This window comes from Lissotriton vulgaris, chromosome 5 (assembly GCF_964263255.1).
Source record: "Lissotriton vulgaris chromosome 5, aLisVul1.2, whole genome shotgun sequence".
NCBI classification, from domain to species: Eukaryota; Metazoa; Chordata; class Amphibia; order Caudata; family Salamandridae; genus Lissotriton; species Lissotriton vulgaris.
In genome coordinates, this window is record NC_141693.1 from 369,801,186 (window position 1) to 369,827,025 (window position 25,840).

General features: G+C 52.4%; 1 protein-coding gene across 14 annotated transcripts in view; it reads right to left on the reverse strand.

Annotated features, from left to right (window-relative positions):
• Window positions 1-25,840, reverse strand: part of UBR4 (ubiquitin protein ligase E3 component n-recognin 4) — a 1,723,360-nt gene that overhangs the window by 36,230 nt on the left and 1,661,290 nt on the right. For all 14 annotated transcript variants that reach the window (XM_086921716.1, XM_086921718.1, XM_086921717.1 and 11 more), the window contains one exon: window positions 12,732-12,894. In XM_086921716.1, coding sequence (XP_086777842.1) covers window positions 12,732-12,894 — 163 coding nt within the window. The remainder of the gene's footprint in view (window positions 1-12,731; window positions 12,895-25,840) is intronic.

A 25,840-nucleotide genomic window follows, 5' to 3' on the forward strand; every position in this document is an offset into this window, starting at 1 on the left:
TGTGCCCGCAGTAGTTTCCTTACCTCCTCAGGTAGATTCTAATCCTCCAAACAGGTCAAAAAAGGCTGAAGCTAGTAGAGTGCAAGCCCTAGCACCTAAAATTCCTTCACCACCTACAGCAGGGCCCCAACCCAAAGGAACGGCAACACCCATAGAAGTTGCCAAAACTACACCTAAGCCACCTCCACAAGGGCAGCCCCAGGCAAGCAGAGACAAAGTAAAAGCTAGCCAAACACCTGGTACACAAGATAAGAACAAGGGACAGGAATGGTTGCCAAAACTGCTCCCCAATCCTCAGCCCCAGCTGTTACTACAGTGGCCCATTGAAACCCCACACGGCGGATCCCCCCTGTAAACCTCCCACCAGATTGCCAACCCTTTGTTGCAGTTTTAGTAAATGTTCCCCCTCTGAAGGAAGGCCAGTTGGAGAACCACCAATCTCTTAAGAATAAGTGCATCCACTGGCTAAAGTCAAACAAGCCAATTCCGTCTGGCGTGGATGGACTTATCCTAAGTGTTCGAAGAGTAGGGTGGGTAGGGGAGGGGAAAAAAAACACAGGAGGGGGACTGTATAATAATAAACTTCCAAGACCCCAGAGTAGTGAGCTCGATCTGTAGTCCTACACAAAACATGGATTCAGCAGGGGTTAAAGTAGTGGACTTAACCTTTTTCTACCCAAGGCAAACTACTATGGCGCCATGGGAGGGTCCTAGTACTCTTGATTTTTGTCAAAACTGGGACACACGCTGGATTGGGGGTCTTGGGGGCAATGGCCTGAACCCCCCTTGGGTGCCAGGGAGTTGTTGACTGGAGGAGGGCGACACGAGGGAAATTACAGTTGCAGTTACAGATACTGCAACTGTTACTAGAATAGACCTAATGGTAGTATCACCACCCCGAACAGCCCCACACCCACCTGCAAGTGTCAGTGGGCTGGTAGCCTCTCGACCCATTTCTTTAGACTGTCATCTGCAAGTCCCTTCTGTGAGGTCTGCAGGCAGGAATGTTCTCGCGACCAGCGACACACCAGCTGTGACGGACCTAGTTTTTAAGGTTTTCAGCTGGAATGTCGCAGGGATCGCGAGAAAGTTGGCCCTCCCAGACTGGATTGCCTGGGTTGATGAGCACTCCTTATGCATCTTCCAAGAGACCTGGAGTTTGGAGTCGGTACATAGAGTGGGATTCTCTTCCTACTCTGTGCCTGCTCTAACCTCGGAAACAGGGAGAGGACGACCCTCGGGTGGCCTGCTCATATGGGTAGCAGCCTCCTTAGACTGCAGAATAGAGGAGGCACAGTCAGGCTGTCCGGATATCCAAAATATTATTTTAAGAGACCGAAGGGGCCGAATAATATTAAATGTTTATAATGTCTACGCCAGAGGAACTAAGGGCGGGAGGAAGTCCTCTGTACTATCTCTCCTAGAGACCCTTTTGAATACAACCCCACACAAGTCATGTATCCTAGTCGCGGGTGATATGAACTGTACGTTCGAGCCCTTAGGCTCGGACGTTGCCCTACACCAGGACGAGGAGGACACTAGGAGAGGGATCCCTGTTTTAGAGATCCCACCTATTAGGAGATTGTCAGAGGTGGCGTTACAGCTATACTCACTAAGCCTTGAATTAAACCTAAGGGCAGTGAATGGAAGGACAACTTCGGATAGGGGGGGGGGGACCATACATATAACAGACCAGGACACACCTCTAGAATAGACTATATCTTACTAGATGTGTGTCTCTGGAGCCATGTGAGGGATATGGTTGTGGTCCCGACAATTGAAATTGACCACAACCCACTTTCCTTAACCATGGCTCAGTGGTGTCCTCCTAAAAAGGGTCCAATCACCCCGTAGTAGCTCCCCCTGACGAGTCTGTAGTCTCTCTCTGCGGAAGGCGCCTAAAATGGGCTAAACTGGTCCTCTCAGAGGAAAGGGTTGGAGAAATCTCAACCCTCTTAAATCAAGCAGTATCTGACCTGGGGTTTTCCTCAGAAGGGGTGGGTAGGGTGAGTGGGGTCTTTGTCTCCCTAGTAGAGGCTTTGACAAACGTGTTTACCATCCCTTCTAGCAAGTCAGGAAACAACCGTGGTAAAAAACAAGGAAATGGTTGGTACACAAACATGTAGGGCACGTAAAACAACCCTCGTAGAGGCAGTGAAGTACAAAACTCACAGCGATATACTGGAAGCAGGGAAGGCCTACAACAGATCCCTAAAAACTGCTAGGATGGAGTGGGAAGAGAAATTTTGGGAGGACCTACTCAATGCTAGCAAAAGTAGGGATTCAAGGGGCTTCTGGAACCTGGTAGGCTCCCGGAACAGGCCTGATGAAACTATGAGACCCTGTAATATTCCCCCACAAAGCTGGGTAAAACACTTCGGGGCTTTATACCTCCCGCCAGATGGGGAACTAAATGTCAGGGCGACCTCCCCACTGGTATCTGAACCCCATACCTATAATCTCTTTACACCTCTAGAGATCGAAAAGGTAATTGGGTGGGTAGCCCCCCGCAAGGCAGCAGGCCCAGATGGTCTGCCGGGGGATCTCATGCGGGCATACCCAGTGGCGTGGGGAAGGGTTATTGCAGCTCTCCTTAACGACATTATGATGGGAGGGCCAGTCCCCGATTCCTGGAAGGGGGCGGTGGTGGTCCCGATCTATAAAAAAGGATGCAGAGAAATCCCGGGGAACTACCGCCCCATAAGCCTGATAGACTCCACCCAAAAGATAGCAGGAAAAGCTATACTTGGTAGGATCCTCCATTGGGTGGAGGAAAATAAAATATTATCAGAATTCCAGGCAGGCTTTCGGGCAGGAATGGGGACGATAGAGCAGGTGTTTAGGTTGGCACTTCTAGGGTGGAAGGTGGTGGAGCTAGGCAAGGGCAGTCTATACTTGGCTTTTATAGACCTGAGGACTGCCTTTGACCTAGTCCCCCGGGAGGAGCTATGGAGGGTGCTTCATGGGTTGGGACTACCTCCTTATATCTTGTCCCTCCTTATTAGCCTTCACGCCCATACCTTTGCTCAGGTCCGCTGGGGAAGAAATGGAGAGCTAACAGAGAAAATACCAGTGTCTAGGGGTGTGAGACAGGGATGCGTTCTGGCGCCCACCCTCTTCTCATTATATGTGAATGGGGTGGTGGAATATCTCCAGCAAGAACCAGCCGACGCCCCCTGTCTCGGAGGAGTGCGGATCCCCACCTTGCTTTTTGCGGACGACACGCTCTTGATTTCTAAGACTCTGCAAGGCCTCCAGAAACTGCTAACCCGTTTCCAGAACTTCTGCGTTGCAAAGGGCCTAGTAATCAACGTGGACAAAACTAAGTTTTTAGTCCTAAATCCTCCAAGGAAAATGGGCCGCCCTCCTATTCTCAATTCTGTTGCCTTGGAGAAAGTATCCGAATTTGACTACCTCGGAATTCGGATTACGGATAGCATGAACTGGACACCCCACATTGCTAAGATGGTCCTCAACCACAAGAGAGTAGGAGGTGCCCTCCTGAGGGAATTCCGGGCATCACCAAGGAGGTCGCTTACACCAGTAATTGAAATCTACAAGGCTAAGGTAGTAACATCAGCCTTGTACGGGGCCGAACTGTGGGGGCATTGTTGTCTGGACTCCTTGGCAACAGCAGAGAGCAAGCTCTTGAAATCCTTAATCGCCATCCCTATGAGCACCCCAACAGTACCTGTGCTGCTGGACACAGGTTGTAAGAACATCAAAGACCAAGCCCGGCTTCGCCCACTCCTTTTATGGACACGCATCTGGTGGGGTGAAGAGTTAAAATCGTATGCTGAAGGGTTGGCGGAGATAATGAGCTTGGGCGGTTGGGCAAGAATTAGATGGCTGAGAGACACCAAAAAACTCTTGGAGGAAATTGGACTGGGGGATTGTTGGTTATCAAGATCGGCTCCACCAAAAGAGGTTCTGAAGAGACATTACTGGAATTGGGTTGCGGAACAGCTAGTTACAAACTCTGAACATTGTAAATCCACAGCTGCCTTTTTAACAGTAAAAGATGCAGTAGTCTACGAGCCTTATCTGGACCTAATTACTCTTCCAGTCGATCGAGCACTGTATTTTAAATTTAGAGTGGGCTCCCTTCCAGTTGGGGCTCTGGTGTCTAAGTGGAAATCAGGTGCTCACATGTCCCCTTTTTGTGCTTGTTGTCCTTCTAGGATAGAGTCCATTACGCATATCCTATTTGAATGTCCGGACTATGCAAATCCCAGACGCTTTTGGCTTAAACCCCTCTGCCGCAATATGGGCACACGTAGTTATCTAGTAGCCCTGCGCATCCTAATGACGGACACTTCCCCCCCTATTGTTTGTGGTATAGCCAAATTTTTAAAACAATTTTGGTTGATTCGATGCAAGAGACTGGCAATAGCGGTTTAATCCACTTTTAGTTAATTTATTCTGGCATTTTATGTCCTTTTATCCTTTTAAAATGTGCACATAATATTGCTTTTTTAATAATGTCTTCTGTAATTTTGTAAATGCTGTATTTTGTGTACGCTTACAAGATATCTTGCATATCGAATAAAAGCTCAATCAATCAATCAATCAAGAAAGAGCCTAGAGCTCACTCACTCTTCTGGCAGAGGTGACAGCTACCAGGAAAGCAGTCTTGAGAGTAAGAAGACGTAAGGGACAGTTATGAAGGGGCTCAGAGGGAGCGCACATCAGAAAAGTCAAGACAAGATTCAAGTCCCACAGAGGCATTATGAAGGGCACCGTTGGAAACATATGCGTAATGCCTTTAAGGAAATGGTTAACAACCGGGGACTTAAAAAGAGAAGGCTGACCTGGAAGCCGTAGAAAGGCAGAGATGGCCGAAAGATAACCTTTGATAGTGCCCAGAGCAAAGCCCTGCTGGGTCAAAGAGAGAAGGAACAGAAGAACCTCAGAAAGAGGGGCAGAAAGGGGAACCACCGCCTTAGCTGTGCACCATGCCACAAACATGTTCCATCTGCAGGCATATACCGTTTTGGTGGAGGGACGCCTGGCTGCCAGAACAACATTACAGACTTCGGGAAGAAGATCGAAAGGTGTCAACTGTCGCCGCTCTATCTCCAAGGATGGAGGTGGAGGCTGGACAGGTTCGGGTGGAGGACCGTCCCCTGCTGCTGCAACAAAAGATTCTCTCGAAGTGGCAGACGGACTGGGGGATCGATGCTCATACTGAGTAGCTCGGATACCAAACTCTTTGAACCCAGTCCGGAGCCACAAGAATGACTTGGGCCCGGTCACGCCTTATCTTCTTCAGCACTCTGGGCAGAACTGGTATAGGCGGAAAGGTGTACAACAGACCACAGCTCCACTCGCGACTAAAAGCGTCTCCGGGCGAGTGCTGCCTTGGAATTTCGAACGCGCAGAACTGATGACATTGCGCGTTCTCTTCGGTGAAGAATAGATCTAACCAAGGCTCTCCCCACTGCAGAAAGAGACCTTGTGCCACGTCAGAGTTCAGACACAATTCGTGATCCATCATGCACCGGCGACTGAGTTCGTCCGCCCTGGCGTTCAGAGAACCTGCCAGGTGTTGAACCACCAAGGTAATGCCCTGATGTTCTAGCCATGTCCAGTGGTGCAGAGCCTCTTGACATAGGGTCCAGGACCCCACGATGCCCTATTTGTTGCAATACCACATGGTGGTGGTGTTGTCCATGAACACCTGCACTACACTTCCACGGACAGAGGGAAGGAATGCCTTCAGTGCAAGTCGGATCGCCTGCAGCTTCATAAGGTTGATATGGGGCCGGGACTCCGCCAAAGACCAAAGGCCTCTGATCTCCGCCTCTCCCATGTGGCCCCCCATCCCAGGAGGGACGCATCCGTCACCACTGTGTGCTCTGTTTGGGAAAGGGAGAGGGATCTGCCACTGACCCGATCACGATTCGTGAGCCACCACTGCAACTGCCGCGCAGCGCCCTCCGAGATCTGGACGTGATCGGACAGGCTGCCCTGGTGCCCCCTAGAACTTCAGGTCCCACTGCAGAGCCCGCATATGCCAACTTGCATGGGTCACCAGCAGGATGCAGGAGGCCATCAGGCCCAGAAGCCGGAGGGTCATCCTGACAAACCCGGGACAGAGGCTGAAAGAGTGGAATCATCGCCTATGTGAGAAGTTGGCCTGATATATAGTGATCACTGTGTATCATACCAAACGACCCTTATTGATGATTGGTTGTAAGTCAACCTTATAGACCAGCTATCCTAGTAGCATGGGCAAGAGCAATCTTTAGGCTAAACTCTAGAGGGCGTGTTAAGCCAGCTGTTATACCATCACATATACCCCTTGAACACCAAGTGAAAGGACACCACACAAGTTGTTATGAAAATAAAAGGATATTTATTTATAACAAGTCTACCCTGAACTCTTTATGAGTCAGGGAGCTAAGCACACAACAAAACTCTTAAGAAATACTTTAAGTCGCACAATTTACACAAATGCCCGAGGGGCACGAAAAACTATATACACTAAAAGTGGAATGCGAAATACTAGCAGGTAAGTAACACGATCCAGAGGCTTCAGGATCGCTAGGGCTACACTACTGAACCCTAAGGTTAGGAGCAGGAGGCCTAGGGAGATCGAGTGCAGAGTGTGCACTCTCACGCGGGATGCGGGACAAAGTCTATGGAGGCTAGTATTTGTAAAGTTACTGTTATCGGACGAATCCGACTAGCTAGACTGAAAACGACAAAGGATCTGGACACTTAGATAGTGAACCTACGTTGGAGCACCGAAATGCTCAGGTTACCTAGCCGAGGGGCTGCGGCTGCATAGGGTTCAAAAGACGTCGGGAATCCTCGTTGAAGTCTATGGAGCCTGAAAGAAGAAGTTGCTGGCAGGCGACCAGTGAAGATGTCCGGAGTGATCCAAGCCTGGATCGGTGATGGAGACGACCTGAAAGCAGAGGGGACTCAGTTCTTAATCACTAGCCAGTGATGGCACCGGATGAAGTCACCTCGACCAGGTGACTGGCCGACGCTGGACTCTGCTGTCCCTCGGACCAGGAGGCGTTGTCGGCGACCAGGCTGGAGGTGCGAGCTGTCCCACGAAGGTGTCTGCTGTCGGCGATGCTGGACCCAGGATTGGGGCAACAAACCTTGGCAAAGTCAAGCCCACGCGGTGGAGTCAAGATGGCGTCTGGAGTGGACCAGGAGGGTCCGGGGTCCTCCTCTCTTGGAAGGGAGCAAGGGCCAGTCTGGAGCAACCAGACCTGCGGTGTAATCGTCGTGGTTCGTCGTCAGGAGGGCCACTAGCCAGCAGGCAAGTGACCGGACAACGCGGAGAGCAGCAAAGAGCAGAAGGGCCCCACGCAGATCTCGTGGATGCTGGGGGGCTGGACTTCGGTGCTGGAGCTGCTCAGGGTCAGGGCTTCTCAAACCCCACAGCACTCACTCAAGGATCCCTCGGCGGTCGTGCTGGTTAAGCATCGTGCAGTTTTGAAGATGGCCGGTCCCTTCAGGTCTCGTCACACCCATGAATCTCAGCTGGGCTGATGATGCAGGTAGAGGTCAGAGATGCCAGGGAATCCGGGTCTCGTCAAGCTGGGCAGTCTTGATCCGGAGGATGGACTTACAGCAAACCGCGATGCTTAGATGGTGCCTGCGGGTGCAGGGGGCTACTCCTTAGCCACAAGGGAGAGTCTTCAGAAGGTATCAAGAGTTCTTTTGTGGAAAGTAGTCAAGATTCAGAATTATCTAATTTGGGAAGGGGCCTGCTACTACCTTTATTCTAAAAAAAGGGGCAGGCACGCAACTAGGTCCTGCCCATGGGTGGGACCAGGAGGGGGGTGGTTACACCCCTCTCCGTTGTCCGGACTTTCCCCAGCTCAGGGGCTGGTGTGCCCCTGGAACTGGTTTAAGCCGGCATATGCACAGTGAGCACCGGGGTGCCACTTGCAGTCACCTTCCTCTCAGCCCTGCCTACCTGGGATACACAAAACCCTGTCTGGGATGGTGCTAGCACCGCCCCTGACAGGAAACCCTTTGTCCAAGCTCTCCTCGCTGGAAGGACTCCCAGCAGCAGGAGGTCAGACTTGTGTCTGGAGTGGCAGCATCCATTTTGTGATGCTGAGGCTCGAGTTAGCTTTAACCGGGGTTCACAGTTACATACATGTCGTGTCCCTCTAGAAGGGTGGAATGCTAACCCCATCACCAGAATTGGCGAGGGGTTAGTATTCCAATTCGTATGACACCTTACTCGACATGTTTTGATAAAGCGATACCAAAGATAGCAAATAACCGCGAGGATTATAATGTACTTAAGAGTATATGGTACGCGTTATCATGGAACAGCTATTAGGACTTGGTTCCGCAAGCTGCAAACGGGCTCAGCTCATGCCAGAGCACCATCTCACATAATTCCAAGCACTCTGCCTTCAGGATTGTTAAGGCCTGCCATAGGAGTGACTGATAGGAATATATGTGTCCATTTTAGGGTTAGATATAGGAATACTATATCTAAAGCAAAGGGTGATTACACCACCTTGCCCCAGCTGTCGTGCAGCCAGTTGTGTCAGATTTGGATGGCCAGCCAGGGGTGGCATAATACATGCTGCAGCCCCTGGTAGGCCCTGGGTACACCTATGCCCTGGATACCTAAGGTATACTGTACAGGGACTGATAAGGTGCCTCAGTATCCAATTAGATATGTACCTAAGGTACATGGAATCCATTTTACAGAGAGAGCAGTGGGCCTGGGGCCCTGAATAGCAGGGTCCCAGGTCAACTAAGTCGGAAAACAAGCAAAACACCAGGCAAAACGTTGGGGGCAACCATAGTCAGATATCCACCTTCCTACAGCCTGAATATCAAGGACTCGTTGCTAGTGAGGATAAACCCGAAACAGCGCCGAATCCAGAACCGCTCCGATGAAAGGGAGCTTCTGAGAGGGACTCAGGTGCTACTTCGGCACATTGATGGAGAACCCCAGCAAATGCAGGAGGTCGGCCGTAGCCTGGAGGTGGTTACCAACTGCCTGCGGCGAGCCCGCCTTCAACAGCCAGTCGTCGAGGTAGGGGAAGACGGACACCCCTGACCTGCGCAGATGAGCAGTGGCAACCGCCATCACCTTCGTGTACACCAGAGGGGCAGTGGTGAGGCCGAAGGGGAGCACGGCAAACTGAAAATGCTCCTGGTCTACCCTGAACAGCAGGTAGTGCCGGTGGGAAGCAAGACAGGGATGTGAAAATAAGTATCCGCAAGTCCAACGCTACCATCCAGTCCTCAGGGTCCAAGGCAGCCAGGACCTGAGCCAGAGTTAGCACCTTGAAGCGATTGACGTCTCGGAGGTCCAAGATGGGGCGCAGGCCTCCTTTGTCCTTTTTGGAAACCAAGTAGTAGTGGGAATAAGAACCACTCCCTACTTCCTTACCGGGAACGCTCTCGACAGCCCCCTTGGCCAAGAGGGTCGTGACTTCCTGATGGAGAAGAGTCAAATGATCCCCTGACATGCGGTGGTACCGGGGTGGCATGGCAGAAGGGGAGGACAGAAAGGGGAGCGAGTAACCGTGACAGATTATCTGCAGCACCCACTTGTCCGAGGTAATCTCGCACCAATGATGGAGGTGGTGACGTACCCTGCCACCCACTGGCGTGGGGTGCACCCTGAAGCCCGGATTAGGAAGGCTTAGAGGTGGACTGACCCGCTCGCTGGTTACCAGACCCACCCCTGCGGAAGCCACGACCGTGGCCACGCTGGGGCTGATTCTGTGCAAGCTTAGTGGAGGAGCGTGCTTGGGTGCTCTTACCCTGGCCACAAAAGGAACGAAACCCAGACGTGGCAGGGGCCTTTGTAGAAAGACTCAAAGAATTGGCAGTGGGCACGAGTCTTTAAAGCACTCCAGGGCATGGTTTGCCTTGTCGCCAAAGAGACGGGTGCCATCAAAGGGCATGTCCATGAGCGAGCCCTGGACAACAGGTGAGAACCCTGTGGTACGCAACCCCGCGTGGCGCCGCAACGCCACTGTCGTGGAAATCGCCCAGCCCATCAGTGGTGTCCAAACCACACCTGATGGCGAACTTCGCCGCATCCTTGCCCTCCGCAATCGCTTGCGAAAGGACAGCTTGGACCACCTCAGAGCACTGAGGTAGAACCTCTGCCACCGAATCCCACACTGTGTGGGAATAACGGCCCAATAAGCAGGCGGTATTAACCGACCTCAACCCCAAACTGGCCGAGGAGGACAACCGCTTGCCATATTGGTCCAGCCTCTTAGAGTCCTTACCCTGCGGAGACGAGGGAAAGGATTTCTGCGATGTCGAAGCCTGAATGACCAGGCTCTCAGGCGTGGGGTGAGTTTTCAAGAAGGCAGGATCACCAGGCGCGGGGCGAGGACGCCTAGCAACGTTCTTATCCACCGGAGCCCCCGAGGCCGGTCATAACGAAGTGCCCAAAAGGACTTCGGTAAGGGCCTCATTGAAGGGGAGCAGCGGCTCCGACCACGTAGATGCCGCCTGGAGCACCTACGTAAGGAGGTTGGTTTTGAGGGCCACCGTAGGGAGGTCGAGGTGGAGAGCATCCGCAGCTCGACGTAGCACCATAGTGTAGGAAGCACCCTCCTTCATAGTAGGCGGGGGATGCAAACCCTCGGGTCAGAAGACACATCAAGCTCACCCGCATAGTGGAGGTCACCTACCCAATCCTGCTCTAAGTCACACTGCCGCGCAAGGGGTTCCTCTGAGCCGTCCCAATCCTTATCCGGCTCCGGAGTAGAAAGAGCCGGCCGCGGCAGCATGGCCGGACCTGGAGAGGGGGCAAGCGGCGCCAGGAGCAGCGTCAGGAGCGGCGCCGGCTGGGGCCGAACCAGAGCGGCATCCCAATACGGATCCCAGGTCGAAAAGAAATGGTCCGAGAACCGGGGCTGGGGCAGAATAAATGGCACCCAGGGCAGCGCCCGGGCCGGAGCCAGAGCCAGAGCCAGCGGAGCTGCACCTTGTGGCGCCGAGGCTGGTGGCAGAGGCGGTCCCGCCGGCCACACAGGATCTGGACACAGGACAACGGGGCCCGCAGGCGCGCCAGGGGGAGCCCGAGGCCTAAACAGGCGGTCAATGGCAGCAAGAAACTCTTGCAACTTTTTAGGAGTCGCCAACGGACCCCGGTAAAGCGGGTAGGTCGCGGGATTCCCAGGCCCTGGAGGAGCCGCATGCTCGGAGCCCCTGTCTCCCAAGTCCGCCTTCGGGGAGCGACGAGGGGACGTCTGAGCGCAACACGCTTCTTCAACTTCTTATGGCGTCGCTTACTGTATTCTGAAGGTGAAGATTTCGAGTCAGAGGAGCGACTGCTCCGGTCCCGCGAATGGCCCCTAGACCGGGAGCGGTGGTGAAAGGAGTGTCGGACCTCCAGCAACTTCTGGCACCGCTCCCGTAATGCCTTTGGGGCCATGGCACGGCAGTCCCGACAATCCCGGGAGTCATGATCATTCTCCAGGCAGTAGAGGCAGAAGTCACGGGGTCCGCCACTGACATATTCCGTTGGCACGACCCACAAGACTTAAAGCCAGGCATCCCTACGTGCACCAGGAAACAAGAGAGAGAGAGACAGAGACAAAAAGTCTCAAAAAGTGACCGAGGTACGTGCTCAATCCGGATCTGCGCTTTCGGCGAGGAAAAAGAAAGAACTGACTTCAGCGAGCATGGGTGGTGCTCAAGTACTCTCCGTGATGGCGCCTACGACGCCAATGATGGACGCGGAGCCGCAGGACGCCACCTATTGGCGCATAGAGGTACTGCTAAGCAGAAAAACTTTCCAGATCCAGCGCGACGCCTGGGGATATTGTAAGGTAAGGAATCTATCACTAACGTGTCTCTTTCAGATGTGTCTGTTTCAGATCAAGATTTGAGGTGGAGGCAAGCTCTATTGATGGGTTGTGACAACAGGTGACGCAAGTCTGGTTGGAGCAGTCTTCCACATGAGATCATGTGACTAATGCCATACTGCTCAACATTGTGACATTCAGCAAGACAACCAATACAGTTTTTGTCTTTGCATTATATTTTCCCCACTGCAGGAGGAACACTTATCGTAATTATTAGTAGCTAAATGATTGGAAAGTAGAACCGAGACATACTCTACCTACAGAAGACGGTTACAAACACAAATTGGAAAGTAGAACAGAGACAGACTCTACTTAGAGGAGACGGTTCATAACACAAATACATTTACAAAATATGTTAAACTTGACAGCCATCTAAAGTAAAAAAAATCCTTCAAAATCAGATTTTCGGTGGGAAAAAAGTTGAAGGCCAGAGTTTACTACTCAAGAAACCCAGCTTCTTACAGAAACGCACTTTATTCTAGGTCTCTGTCATTACAAGGTGCTGTTAAATCTAAGAAACAACATTCTTTTTCACTGAGGTTGCTCCCCATCAAGCTGTCACGCTTTTCATGTTTCAAACGGAAGAACAGTACGAATTAGTCATTTATCTGAGCTGACATTTTTCTGATTGGTACATAAAAAAGACAATGTTGTGTTTAGATAGTGAATTTATCTCCAATTAAATACCTAAGGGACATTTTTTCTTTGAAGAAGTGTTCAGAATGGCCTCACATTGGTAGAGATAGTCTATCTTTGTGTTCAGAATGCCCTCACATTGGTAGAGATAGTCCACAGTAAACAACAATAGCACCTCACTGTGTGATATTACAGAATACAAGGCAAAGGCTTCTTAAGTACATTCTCACTTACATAAAGCAAAAGAAAAGATTTGGTACTAACCAGCTGCATCCAGGAACTCTGAGATGGACTCGACGGGCATAAACTCATCCTGGAAGGTTTTCAGTGCTTTGTCAGCAGCTTCATAGATAGGCATGTCATTGTGTCGGATGAAGTCTGCCAGGGAGTAGGACCAGCCTCCTTCTGTGTTACTTGTGGGCACCTTCTACAAAAAGAATGAGTGTTAAACCTCAACTTAAGCTGTCGAGCACAATGGAGCCTAATGCACAAGTTACTACTTGTGTAATGATATATCTGTAAGAGACATTAGTTAGTGATAGATTCCTTACCTTAGAATATCCCCAGGCGTCAGACTGGATCCGGAAACTTTTGCGTAGCAGTACCCTTGCGCGTCGGTAGGCGTCGTCTGCGGCTCCGCGTCCGTCGTCGGAGTACTTAGACGCCGCCTCCGCGTGCTGACGTCAGTTCTTAGCCACAGCTTTTCCGCGCCAGAAGCGCAGAGCCATGACAAAAACCAACACTGGTGCCAAGAAACTAGGGCCCTGAAAGGGGATGACCTTAACCCTAGATATCGGTTCGCAGAACGGGGAGGATGGGTGGGTCGGTAAGGAATCTATCACTAACTAATGTCTCTTACAGATATATCGTTACACAAGTAGTAACTTGTGCATCTGAAAGAGACACGTTAGTGATAGATTCCTTACCTTAGAATAGATACCCCAGCAATACCATCCCCGTGGTGGTGGGTCTGCGAACCAATAATCACACCAGAAAGTCCTGGAGGACGGAACGGCCAAAGTAGCCGTCCCTCCGGACTTGACTGTCCAGGCAATAGTGTCTTGCAAACGTGTGCAGCGAGGCCCACGTAGCTGCCTGGCAAATGTCCTGCAAGGGCACGCCTCGGCCCAAGGCAGTTGTAGTGGCCGTGGCTCGAGTGGAATGAGCCCTCAGCCCAACAGGGGGTTCCTTCTTCGCCAAGGAGTAACACGCCTGGATGCACAAGATAATCCACCGGGAGATGGTCCACTTGTGCACCGCTTTCCCTTTCTTAGCGCCCGCGTACCCAACAAAGAGTTGATCATCCACCCGGAACTGTTGTGTGCGGTTCAGATAGAATGAGAGCGCACGTTTTGGGTCCAGACGGTGGAGACTCTCCTCCTCTCTCTTGAGGGGTGCGGAGGCGGAAAGAAGGTGGGCAATGTGATGGATTGCCCAATGTGGAAGGCCGTGACTACCTTGGGAAGGAAGGAGGGCCTTGTCCGTAATACAACCTTGTCCAGATGGACTGAAAGGAAAGGAGGCTTACAAGACAGAGCCTGGAGCTCACTCACTCTCCTGGCAGAGGTGATGGATTCCAGGAAGGCAGTCTTCAAAGAAAGAAGGCGAAGAGGACAGTTGTGAAGTGGCTCAAAGGGAGCGCACATCAGAAACGTAAGAACCAGGTTCAAGTCCCACTGAGGCATCACGAAGGGAACAGGAGGAAAGGTATGAGTGATGCCCTTCAGGAATCGATTAACGATAGGGGACTTGAACATAGAAGGTTGGTCAGGCAGCATCAGAAAGGCTGAAAGAGCTGAAAGATAGCCCTTGACAGTGCCCAGAGCAGAGCCCTGCTGGGCAAGAGAGAGAAGAAAGAAGAGAACTTCAGAGAGAGGGGCACTGAGGGGATCCACAGCCTTTGCTGTGCACCATGCCACAAATCTGTTCCACCTGCAGGCGTATACTGACTTTGTGGAGGGACGCCTGGCTGCCAGAATGATGTTGCAAACTTCAGGAGGCAAGTCAAATGGCCTCAACTGTCCCCGCTCAATCTCCAAGCACTGAGGTGGAGACTGGACAGGTTCGGGTGGAGGACCGTCCCCTGCTGCTGCGACAGAAAGTCCTCCTGAAGAGGCAGACGAACCGGGGGATCGACTGACATACTGAGTAGCTCGGGATACCAGTACCTTTGTGCCCAGTCCGGAGCTACAAGGATGACTTGCGCCCGGTCGTGCTTGATCTTCAGCACTCTGGGCAGAAGTGATATAGGCGGAAAGGCGTACAACATACCGCAGCTCCACTCGCGACGAAAAGCTTCTCCAAGCGAGTGCAGCCTCGGAAATTCCAACGCGCAGAACTGATGACATTGCGCGTTCTCTTCGGTGGCGAATAGATCTAACCAAGGCTTTCCCCATCGCAGAAAGAGGCCTTGCGCCACGTCCGAGTTCAGACGCCATTCGTTATTCATCGAGCACCGACGGCTGAGTTCGTCCGCCCTGGCGTTCAGAGAACCTGCCAGGTGTTGAACCACCAGAGTCACGCCCTGATGTTCCAGCCATTGCCAGAGACGCAGAGCCTCCTGGCAAAGTGTCCACGACCCCACTCCGCCCTGTTTGTTGCAGTACCACATGGCGGTGGTGTTGTCCGTGAACACTTGCACTGCACTCCCTCGGACAGACGGGAGGAATGCCTTCAGTGCCAGACGAATCGCCCGCAGCTCCAACAGATTGATATGGAGCCGGGACTCCGCCGGAGACCAGAGTCCTCTGATCTCCGCCTCTCCCAAGTGGCCTCCCCAGCCCTGGAGGGACGTGTCTGTCACAACTACGTGCTCCGGTTGGGGAAGGGGGAGGGATCTGCCGTTGACCCAATCGCGGTCCGAGAGCCACCACTGCAGCTGTCTCGCAGTGCCCTCCGAGATCAGGACATGGTCGGACAGGTTGCCCTGATGCAGGGCCCACTGAAACTTCAGGTCCCACTGCAGAGCCCGCATCCGCCACCGTGCGTGATGCACCAGAAGGATGCAGGTGGCCATCAGCCCCAGAAGCCGCTGCGTCAACCTGACCGAAACTCGGGATAACGGCCCGAAGATCGGAATCAGAGCCTGTATATCCCGAACCCGCTGTTCGGGCGGGTAAACCCGAAACTGCGCCGAGTCGAGAACCGCTCCAATGAAAAGGAGCTTCTGAGAGGGGCACAGGTGTGACTTCGGCACATTGATGGAAAATCCCAGCTGGTGCAGGAGATCCGCCGTAGTCTGGAGGTGGCTGACGACTGTCTGGTGCGAGTCCGCCTTCAACAACCAGTCGTCTAGGTAGGGGAAGACTGACACCCCTAACCTGCGCAGATGAGCTGCGACCACCGCCATCACCTTCGTGAACACTCGTGGGGCGCTGGTGAGGCCGAAGGGGAGCACGGTAAACTGAAAGTGCTCGTGGCCTACCGTGAACCGGAGGTAACGCCGGTGGGCCGGCAGGACGGGGATGTGGAAATACGCATCCTGCAAGTCCAATGCTACCATCCAGTTTCCTGGGTCTAGGGCAGCCAAGACCTGAGCCAGTGCCAGCATTTTGAACTTCTCCTTTCGGAGGAAGCCGTTGACGTTCCTCAGATCCAAGATAAGGCGTAGGCCCCCTTTGCCCTTCTTGGGTACCAGGAAGTAGTGGGAGTAGCAACCACGTCCTACTTCTGGCCCAGGAACGCGCTCGATGGCCCCCTTGGCCAAGAGGGCCGCAAGTGATCTCCGATACGCGGTGGTGTTGCGGTGGCATGGCTTGAGGGGTCGTCTCGAAGGGGAGGGAGTAGCCCCATCGGACGATCTGCAGCACCCACCTGTCCGAAGTGACAGTGCGCCAGTGAGAGTGGTGATGGCGAACCCTGCCTCCCAGTGGCGTCACATGGGCTAAAAAAGCTAGGAGGGTTTAGAGGTGGATGCCGCGGGGGCAGGTGTGGACTGACTCCGCCTGTTTCCCCGACCGCCTCCACGGCGGTTTCCACGGCCGCCGCCGCGCTGGACGACAGTTCGCGGCGAGTGGCTGGCGGCGCGTGTGGGGACGCCCCTTCTTTGGCCACGAAAGGAGCAAAAGGCACCCGATTGCTGGCGCGGGGCCGAGAGGCCCAAGGACTTGGCCGTAGCCCTGGAGTCCTTAAAGCGCTCAAGCGAGTGGTCTGCCTTGTCGCCAAAGAGGCGACGGCCATCGAACGGGCATGTCCATAAGGGTGTTTTGGACGTCTGCCGAAAAATTGGCGGATCTCAGCCAGGCGTGACGTTGTACCGCCACCGTCGTAGCCATCGCTCTGCCCAGCGAGTCAGTAGTATCCAGCCCACACCTGATTGAATACTTGGCTGCGTCCCGGCCCTCCACAAGGGCTTGGCCGAGTTTGGCCCGTACCTCCAACGGGCACTCTGGCAGCACATCCGCCACCGTCTCCCACAGAGAGTGGGTGTAGCGGCCCAAGAGGCATGCGGTGTTGGAAGAGCGCAGTCTCAAACTAAGGGACGAGAAGATCTTCTTGCCATAGTTCTCGTACCTCTTGGATTCCCTGTCCGGCGGGGCCGTCGGGAATGCGGTCTGGGAATTAGAGGCCTGGATGACCAGACTCTCGGGGGTGGGGTGGGAGGACAGGAAACATGGGTCGCCCGGAGCCGGGTGGTGGCGTCTGGCCACGTTCCTATCTACAGGCGAACCCGTAGCGGGCCTGGACCAAGTGCCCAAAAGAACGTCCGTCAAGGCCTCATTAAACGGCAGCAGAGGCTCCATGGAGCATGACTGCGGCTTAAGGACCTCGGTGAGGAGGTTAATCCTCACGGCCGCGACGGGGAGCTCAAGGCCCAAGGCCTTGGCAGCCCTCGTCAACACCACACCATAGGTAGCTCCCTCCTCCGAAGCCATGGTAGGAGGAGAGACAAATCCACTGTCTGGACAGGTGTCCAGACCACTGGCCTCCCCAAGGTCTCCTGCCCAGTCCATGTTAGACTGGCACTTCCTGGCCAGAGGGTCCTCAGACCCCTCCCAATCCTCCTCATCCCTCATCTCCTGAGATTCGGGGTCGTAATTGTATGAGGTCGGTTCGTAGAAGCTAAAATCTCCAAACGGCGTCGAGATCGGCGCCGATAGGCGTCGCCCCGACGTCGGAACCGAATGAAAGGAGGCATCGGGGACGGCGCCGCCGGGGACACCACACGGACCGACGCCGGGGGGGTCGTAAGTTCCACCAGTGACGATCCATCGCCCGAGGAGGGTCCAGCGGCGCCCTGTGGCTCCAGGCCCGAAGGCGGCGTCGAAGCCCCCGACCCACTAGGGCCCCCAGATGGGTTCGCTGGGCCCGAAGGCGCCGCGGAACCCGTCGGAGGAGAAAGGGACCTCATGGCCATGAGGGAACGGAAACGCTCAATCTCCTCCGGCGTCGCGTTCAGCCCAGGGACCGGAGGGTATGGGGCCAGACGCGGCTCCCGCGACTCCCGAGGAGCCGCGTGGGCGGTGTCACCCGAACCCCCGGCCGCATCGTGCGAGCGTCGGGGGGAGTCAGAAGAGCGATGATGTCTCTTCGACTTCTTATGCTTCTTACCTGACGACTTGGACCCGGAGCAGTGGTGCCGACTTCCGGAGCTGTGACGGCTCCGTCCCCGCGACCTGTCCCTCGACCTCCCGTGGGACCGGGACCTCACACGGCGCGGGGCCGACTGCCGGAGTCCGAGTCGCCTGCGGGACAGCTCCCGCCTGGCCTTCCTCGAAAGGGCCCGACAGTCGGGGCAGGCCTCGTCGTCATGGTCGACGCTTAAACACATCAGACACAGGCGGTGGGGATCCGTGACCGACATGGTCCGGTCGCACTCGTCGCAATGCTTGAATCCGGGCATCCCCACAGGCACCGTCGGAGTCGTACAGACTTCGAAATGGATCAAAAGATCACCAAAACTTAGTCAAAAAGTGACTAGGGAACTGCTCTTTCCAGATCTGCGCTGGCTGGCGCGGAAAAAAGAAGAACTGACGTCAGCACGCGGAGGTGGCGTCTAAGTACTCCGACGACGTCATCACGGCGCCCACGACAGACGCGAAGCCGCAGACGACGCCTACCGACGCGCAAGGGTACTGCTACGCAAAAGTTTCCGGATCCAGTCTGACGCCTGGGGATATTCTAAGGTAAGGAATCTATCATTAACGTGTCTCTTTCAGATATTAACAGACACCACATAGGAGCATCCTAGAACATTCAGAAACCTGGACTTCAAGACTTCAGATGGAAAGCAATACATTAAAAGTCTATTTAAGGTAAACCTTGAAAAGGAGCACTTGGTTATGTGTGAAAGGGGAGGCTAAGACATGCATCTCAGAACACTGTAGGACAACACTCTAATACTTTTATAGACTCCCAATTTTGAGACTAGGGGCCATATGTAGGAAGCCTAATTGCACTCGCAATTAGGGCAGTGTGCTATGTAGCACACAAAAAGCCACACGCAGGATAAGGAATCGCAAAATTTGCGATTCTTTATTTGTCGATTGCATTTAAGGAATTGCAAATTGAGATTCCTTAAATGTAATGTAGGAAGCACCCAAGTTGTGCGAATTGTGGCTTAAGGAATCGCAAAATACCACCAACTTCAGGTTGGTGGCAAATTGCAATTTCATTGAAAAATGCACTTTTTGGCATTTTTCAAAGTGCCACGTGGGTCACATACATGCCCTTAGGGCATGTATGCGGGCCACATGTGCACACATGTTAATTTCAGGGGTGCAACAGGGTGTCTTATTGACACCCTTGCAACCCTGAAATTGCATTCTCAATTTGCGATTTTCTAATTAAGAATGTCTTCCAATCCATACTAATATAATAAAGAGAGAGAGCCCAAACCTTTGAGGCGGGTATTCTCAGGAACCACAGCACCAATAACAACACGCAATACAGCGTTGGAAAGGGCAGTTGCAGCAGAAGGACATAGGCTATGCAGACGCCCACATTATACATTTAAAAGGTAAAAGAACCGTGCCAGCAAAGTAGTCCCTTGTGGGCGTGTCTGCGTTGGGCTTGTGCTGGGGGCGTGACAAACGCTGGGGGCGTGTGGTACGGTCCGTTTTTCATGCCATGTCTCGTATCGTGTGCTGTGGGCGTGTGCTGGGGGCGTGGGTGTGTGCGGGGCGCAGGATTACGGAAAAAAAGCGAGCGTTGTGCCCAATATTTCATTGTTTTTTCTTCCCAGGTTCTGTACATTCCAGCTCCTGGTGTCCACCCTGCTCCCTTTAAATACCTCCTGCACCCCATAATCATAACCCACCATTACTCCTTAAAATACCCCAACACCCTTAAACACTAACCCATCTTAACTCTATAAATATACCCTGTACCCCAAAACCCAAACCTATCCCTAAACCCTAAAAATACCCCTGTACCCCTAAACCTAGCCCTGAACCCTATAAATACCCCTGTACCTCAAAACCCAAACCTACCCCTGAACCCTTAAAATACCCCTGCACCTCAAACCTACCCCTGAACCCTTAAAATACCCCTGTACCTCAAACCTACCCCTGAACCCTAAAAATACCCCGTACCCCAAAACCCAAACCTACCCCAGAACCCTTAAAATACCCCTGTACCTCAAACCTACCCCTGAACCCTAAAAATACCCCGTACCCCAAAACCCAAACCTACCCCTGAAACCTAAAATACCCCTGTACCCCAAACCTAGCACTGAACCCTTAAAATACCCCTGTATCCCAAAACCCAAACCTACCCCTGAACCCTAAAAATACCCCGGTACCCCAAAAACCAAACCTAGCCCTGAACCATAAAAATAACCCTGTACCCCAAAATCCAAACCTAGCCCTGAACCCTAAAAATGAACCTGCACCCCAAAAGCCAAACCTAGCCCTGAACCCTTAAAATACCCCTGTACCCCAAAACCCAAACCTATCCCTGAACCCTAAAAATATCCCTATACCCCAAAACCCAAACCTAGCCCTTAACCCTAAAAATACCCCTGTACCCCAAAACCCATACCTATCCCTAAACCCTAAAACTACCCCTGTACCCCATAACCCAAAGCTATATCTGAACCCTTAAAATACCCAAACACCCCAAAACATATACCTCAGTACCCCAAAACATATACCCCTATACCCATACTTACCTTATGCAAACATTTAAAAAAAAACATGCTTTTTTACCATTCATGCAATTACAACGAATTTCCTTGTAAATGTATGCGTGGTAAAGCATATAAAATGTAATGCCATGTGTTATGGCATTGCTGAGTCATGGTACTTTCGTAATGAAAGTATGCGGAGTGATGGTATGTGGAAAGAAAGGTGCGGATTAATGGGTGTTTACCCTCCCCCGGTAAGTACATTGGTGGCACGGCGGCCCACATCTCCAGCAAGACACTCATATTTTTTCACCACCGATTTGAAAAATGCACAGGTCTCTCTCATTGATGGACAGTACCAACATACACTTTTAGACACACCTCCCGCCACAAGTTCTCGAATTGCGAACTTTAGAGCAGTGGAGCTACGTTCGAATCTCGGCATCAGCTCAACATCCTGTGATTCCTGGCAAATCGCTTTGTCTCCCCGTGCCTACCACAAATGGATGTGTTCTTCTGTAATGTAAATTGTGCTCATGCCATGTTGTCGAGTTCGCGCTATATAATATTGCAAGGAAAAATAAAGTAGGGAAACTCGAGTTCACACACTACTGAACGCGCACTCTTAAGTGCATCAGCGGTGCACTGTGAATCGGAGCGTTTCACAGGCCTGTCAAAGATCAAAAATGCTATCAAAACGAAATCCTACAAAACAATATACTACTGGCCGGCAGCAACTCATACCCGGATAACGTCGGGACGGGCTGCTAGTTCATTCCAATGGGCCTTCTAACCCATAGGATTGAATGAGAAGGTATTCTTTATTTGCGAATCTCAATTTGCGATTCGCAAATAAGGAATTGTGATTCCCCAAAAAAAAAATCGCAATTTGAGAATCGCAAAACACAAATCACCTACATATGGCCCAAAGTGGCTTTTTTTTTTTATTTCTGCCAAAACATCTTTCAGTTACCCTTGGAGCCTTTTTGGTCTGAGCCAAAGAAAAAGGCACATGCTATTACTACCTCAGTACTGCTTGTCAAATGAAGTTGAGGAAAATCAGTTACCACTGACCCTGGACAGTTACGGTGTTCTCCTTAAGGACTGTTCATGTGTTCGTCAACTATTTGGGAGATACCAATTGAGCGGAGAGGAGAAAATCTCTGTAAAATTGTTTAGGTATTTGGATACACCCTGTTGTAGAAGGATGAACCAGTGGAAAGACAATCATATAAGCCAGATTAAGTATATCAGTTGCATAACAAACATCTGGAGACTGACACGCTGAGCAGCTGGGATATCCCGGGGGAGCATCAATGTTAGGGTACAAATGACACACTATCGAGAGGTAATTGGATAAAGGGATGAGCATGGCATATTAAGGACTAATGTCAGTTCATGGTACTATATTAGAGGTGCTTGCTTTCAAGGCCCAACACTCAGTGTGTTGGCTTTCATGGAAATGCAGTTAAGTTATCACAATGGAGTCATGATGCCAGGCAGTGCACTGAATGTAAAAAGGTCCCTGGCATTGCAAGGGATATGTGAGAATATTCAAGACAGTGCTCAGGGGGTCCTAATACAGGGCTCTACAATGCATATTGGGAATATGGGCACTGTGTGGAGGGCAAAATGGAGCAAATTACTGGTCTCAAAATTACTAGAACCAGTGGACAAGATGTGTATGCCAGGATTGAGGCCACTGATCAAAATGTGACCATCATCCACTGAACTGGTTATGCCATGGCTTAGGGTACTGTGATCAGTATCACTGGGATGACAGCACTACAGAAAGTGAATGAGAGTGAGTGGAAGTACAAGAGCAAGGAGAAGTCAATGTGGGGTGGAGTGAGAGAGAATGAAGGGGAGTGAGTGAATGAGTGAAGGGGAGTGAGTGAGTAAAGGGGAGTGAGTGAGTAAAGGGGAGTGAGTGAGTAAAGGGGAGTGAGTGAGTAAAGGGGAGTGAGTGAGTAAAGGGGAGTGAGTGAGTAAAGGGGAGTGAGTGAGTAAAGGGGAGTGAGTGAGTAAAGGTGAGTGAGTGAGTAAAGGGGAGTGAGTGATCGAAGGGGAGTGAGTGATCGAAGGGGAGTGAGTGATCGAAGGGGAGTGAGTGATCGAAGGGGAGTGAGTGATCGAAGGGGAGTGAGTGATCGAAGGGGAGTGAGCGATCGAAGGGGAGTGATCGAGCGAAGGGGAGTGAGCGAGCGAAGGGGAGTGAGCGAAGGGGAGTGAGCGAAGGGGAGTGAGCGAAGGGGAGTGAGCGAAGGGGAGTGAGCGAAGGGGAGTGAGCGAAGGGGAGTAATCTAAGAGAAGTGAGCGAAGGAGGGTAATCAAAGGGGAGTAATCGAAGGGGAGTAATCGAAGGGGAGTGAGCGAAGGGGAGTGAGCGAAGGGGGACGAGCGAAGGGGGACGAGCGAAGGGGGACGAGCGAAGGGGGACGAGCGAAGGGGGACGAGCGAAGGGGGACGAGCGAAGGGGGACGAGCGAAGGGGGACGAGCGAAGGGGGACGAGCGAAGGGGGACGAGCGAAGGGGGACGAGCGAAGGGGGACGAGCGAAGGGGGACGAGCGAAGGGGGACGAGCGAAGGGGGACGAGCGAAGGGGGACGAGCGAAGGGGGACGAGCGAAGGGGGACGAGCGAAGGGGGACGAGTGAAGGGGGACGAGTGAAGGGGGACGAGTGAAGGGGGGCGAGTGAAGGGGGGCGAGTGAAGGGGGGCGAGTGAAGGGGGAGTGAGTGAAGGGGGAGTGAGTGAAGGGGGAGTGAGTGAGTGAAGGGGAATGAGTGAAGGGAAGTGTGTGAGTGAGGGGAAACAACACTTACAACGCAACTTTTACAACGCACTACCTTTACAACGAAACTTTTACACCGCATCATCCATTACAATGCATGCCATTACAACGCAACCATTACAACGCATGTCACTACAACGCATACCACTACAACGCATGTCATTACAACTCAGTCATTACAACGCATACCATTACAACGCATATCTACACTATCCAACACTTACCCTACTGTTGCACTCCCTAGAGTTAGAATAGTAATTTTAACCCCTACACTATCCAATACTTACCCTACTGTTGCACCCCCTGGAGTTAGAATAGTAATTTTTACCCCTACACTATCCAACACATACCCTACTGTTGCACCCCCTGTAGTTAGAATAGTCATTTTTACCCCTACACTATCCAATATTTACCATACATGCAATGTAATGGTATGCGTTGCAATGGTATGAGTTGTAAATGTAGTATGCGTTGTAGTGGAATGCGTTGTAAAGGTAGTTTCAAAGAATTTGTTGTAATGGCATGCGTTGTAATGGAATGCGTTGTAATGGATGTTGCGGTGTAAAAAATGCGCTGTAAAGGTATGCGTTGTAAAAGTATGCGTTGTAACGACATACATCGGTGAGTGAGTGAAGGGGAGTGACTGATTAAAGGGGAGTGAGTGAGTAAAGGGGAGTGAGTGAAGGAGTTCTACGAACCGGTTCTTTCTGGCACATCAGCCATTTCTATATTAGAGCCTCCGAGCCGGATCTGGGCCGGACGTTGTCGAGCTAATAGGCATAATTTGACTGATTCAGTCTTAGCCTGCAGTTGTCATAAAAGGAAAGTGGCAGTCCACGGTTAATGTCCAATGGAGCACACCATTTGGAACCATCTAATACATTTGCTCTGATGAAGTCCTAGGCATAGAACGAAACACGTTGGCTGCTGTGGCTGTTTTGTTGCATAAAGTGAGTGAGTGAGTGAAGGGGAGTGAGTGAGTGAAGGGGAGTGAGTGAGTGAAGGGGAGTGAGTGAGTGCAGGGGATGAGAGTGCAGTGAGTGCAGGGGAGTGCAGTGATTGCAGGGGAGTGCAGTGATTGCAGGGGAGTGAGTGCAGGGGAGTGAGTGAGTGAATGAAGGGGAGTGAGTGAAGGGGCGTGGGTGAGTGAGGGTGAAGTGAAGGGGGGTGGGTGAAGTGAAGGGGGTGGGTGAAGTGAAGGGGGGTGGGTGAAGTGAAGGGGGGTGGGTGAAGTGAAGGGGGGTGGGTGAAGTGAAGGGGGGTGGGTGAAGTGAAGGGGGGTGGGTGAAGTGAAGGGGGGTGGGTGAGTGAAAGGGGCGTGAGTGAGTGAAGGGGCGTGAGTGAGTGAAGGGGCGTGAGTGAGTGAAGGGGCGTGAGTGAGTGAAGGGGCGTGAGTGAGTGAAGGGGAGTGAGTGAGTGAAGGGGAGTGAGTGAGTGAAGGGGAGTGAGTGAGTGAAGGGGAGTGAGTGAGTGAAGGGGAGTGAGTGAGTTAAGGGGAGTGAGAGGAGAGTGAGTGAGTGAACGTGAGTGAGTGAAGGGGAGTGAGTGAGTGAAGGGGAGTGAGTGAGTGAAGGGGAGTGAGTGAGTGAAGGGGAGTGAGTGAGTGAAGGGGAGTGAGTGAGTGAAGGGGAGTGAGTGAGTGCAGGAGAGTGAGTGAGTGCAGGGGAGTGAGTGCAGGGGAGTGAGTGTGTGCAGGGGAGTGAGTGTGCAGGGGAGTGAGTGAGTGTGAGTATATGGGAGTGAGTGAGTGTGAGTATGTGGGTGAGTGAAGGGGAGTGAGTGAAGGGGAGTGAGTGCAGGGGAGTGAGTGAGTGCAGGGGAGTGAGTGTGTGCAGGGGAGTGAGTGTGCAGGGGAGTGAGTGAGTGTGAGTATATGGGAGTGAGTAAGTGTAAGTATGTGGGGTGAGTGAGTGAAGGGGAGTGAGTGAAGGGGAGTGAGTGAAGGGGAGTGAGTGAAGGGGAGTGGGAGTGAAGGGGAGTGAGTGAAGGGGAGTGAGTGAGTGAAGGGGAGTGAGTGAGTGAAGGGGGTGAAGGGGGTGAGTGAAGGGGAGTGAAGAAGGGGAGTGAAGGGGGTGAGTGAAGGGGGTGAGTGAGTGAAGGGGGGTGAGTGAGTGAGTGAAGGGGAGTGAGTGAGTGAGCGAAGGGGAGTGAGTGAGTGAAGGAGAGTGAGTGAGTGAAGGAGAGTGAGTGAGTGAAGGAGAGGGAGTGAGTGAAGGAGAGGGAGTGAGTGAAGGAGAGGGAGTGAGTGAAGGAGAGGGAGTGAGTGAAGGGGAGTGAGTGAGTGAAGGGGAGTGAGTGAAGGTGAGTGAAGGGGAGTGAGTGGGTGAAGAGGAGTGAGTGTGTGAAAGTGAAGGGGATTGAGTGAGTGAAGGGGAGTGAGTGAGTGAGGGGGAGTGAGTGAGTGAGTCAAGGGGAGTGAGTGTGTGAGCGTGTGTGTGTCTCTCTCTCAAAGTTTGCATCTAACTGGCTTGCTGGCCTGAGATTGTTGTGCAGAGGGATTCAGGTTCAGTAACTC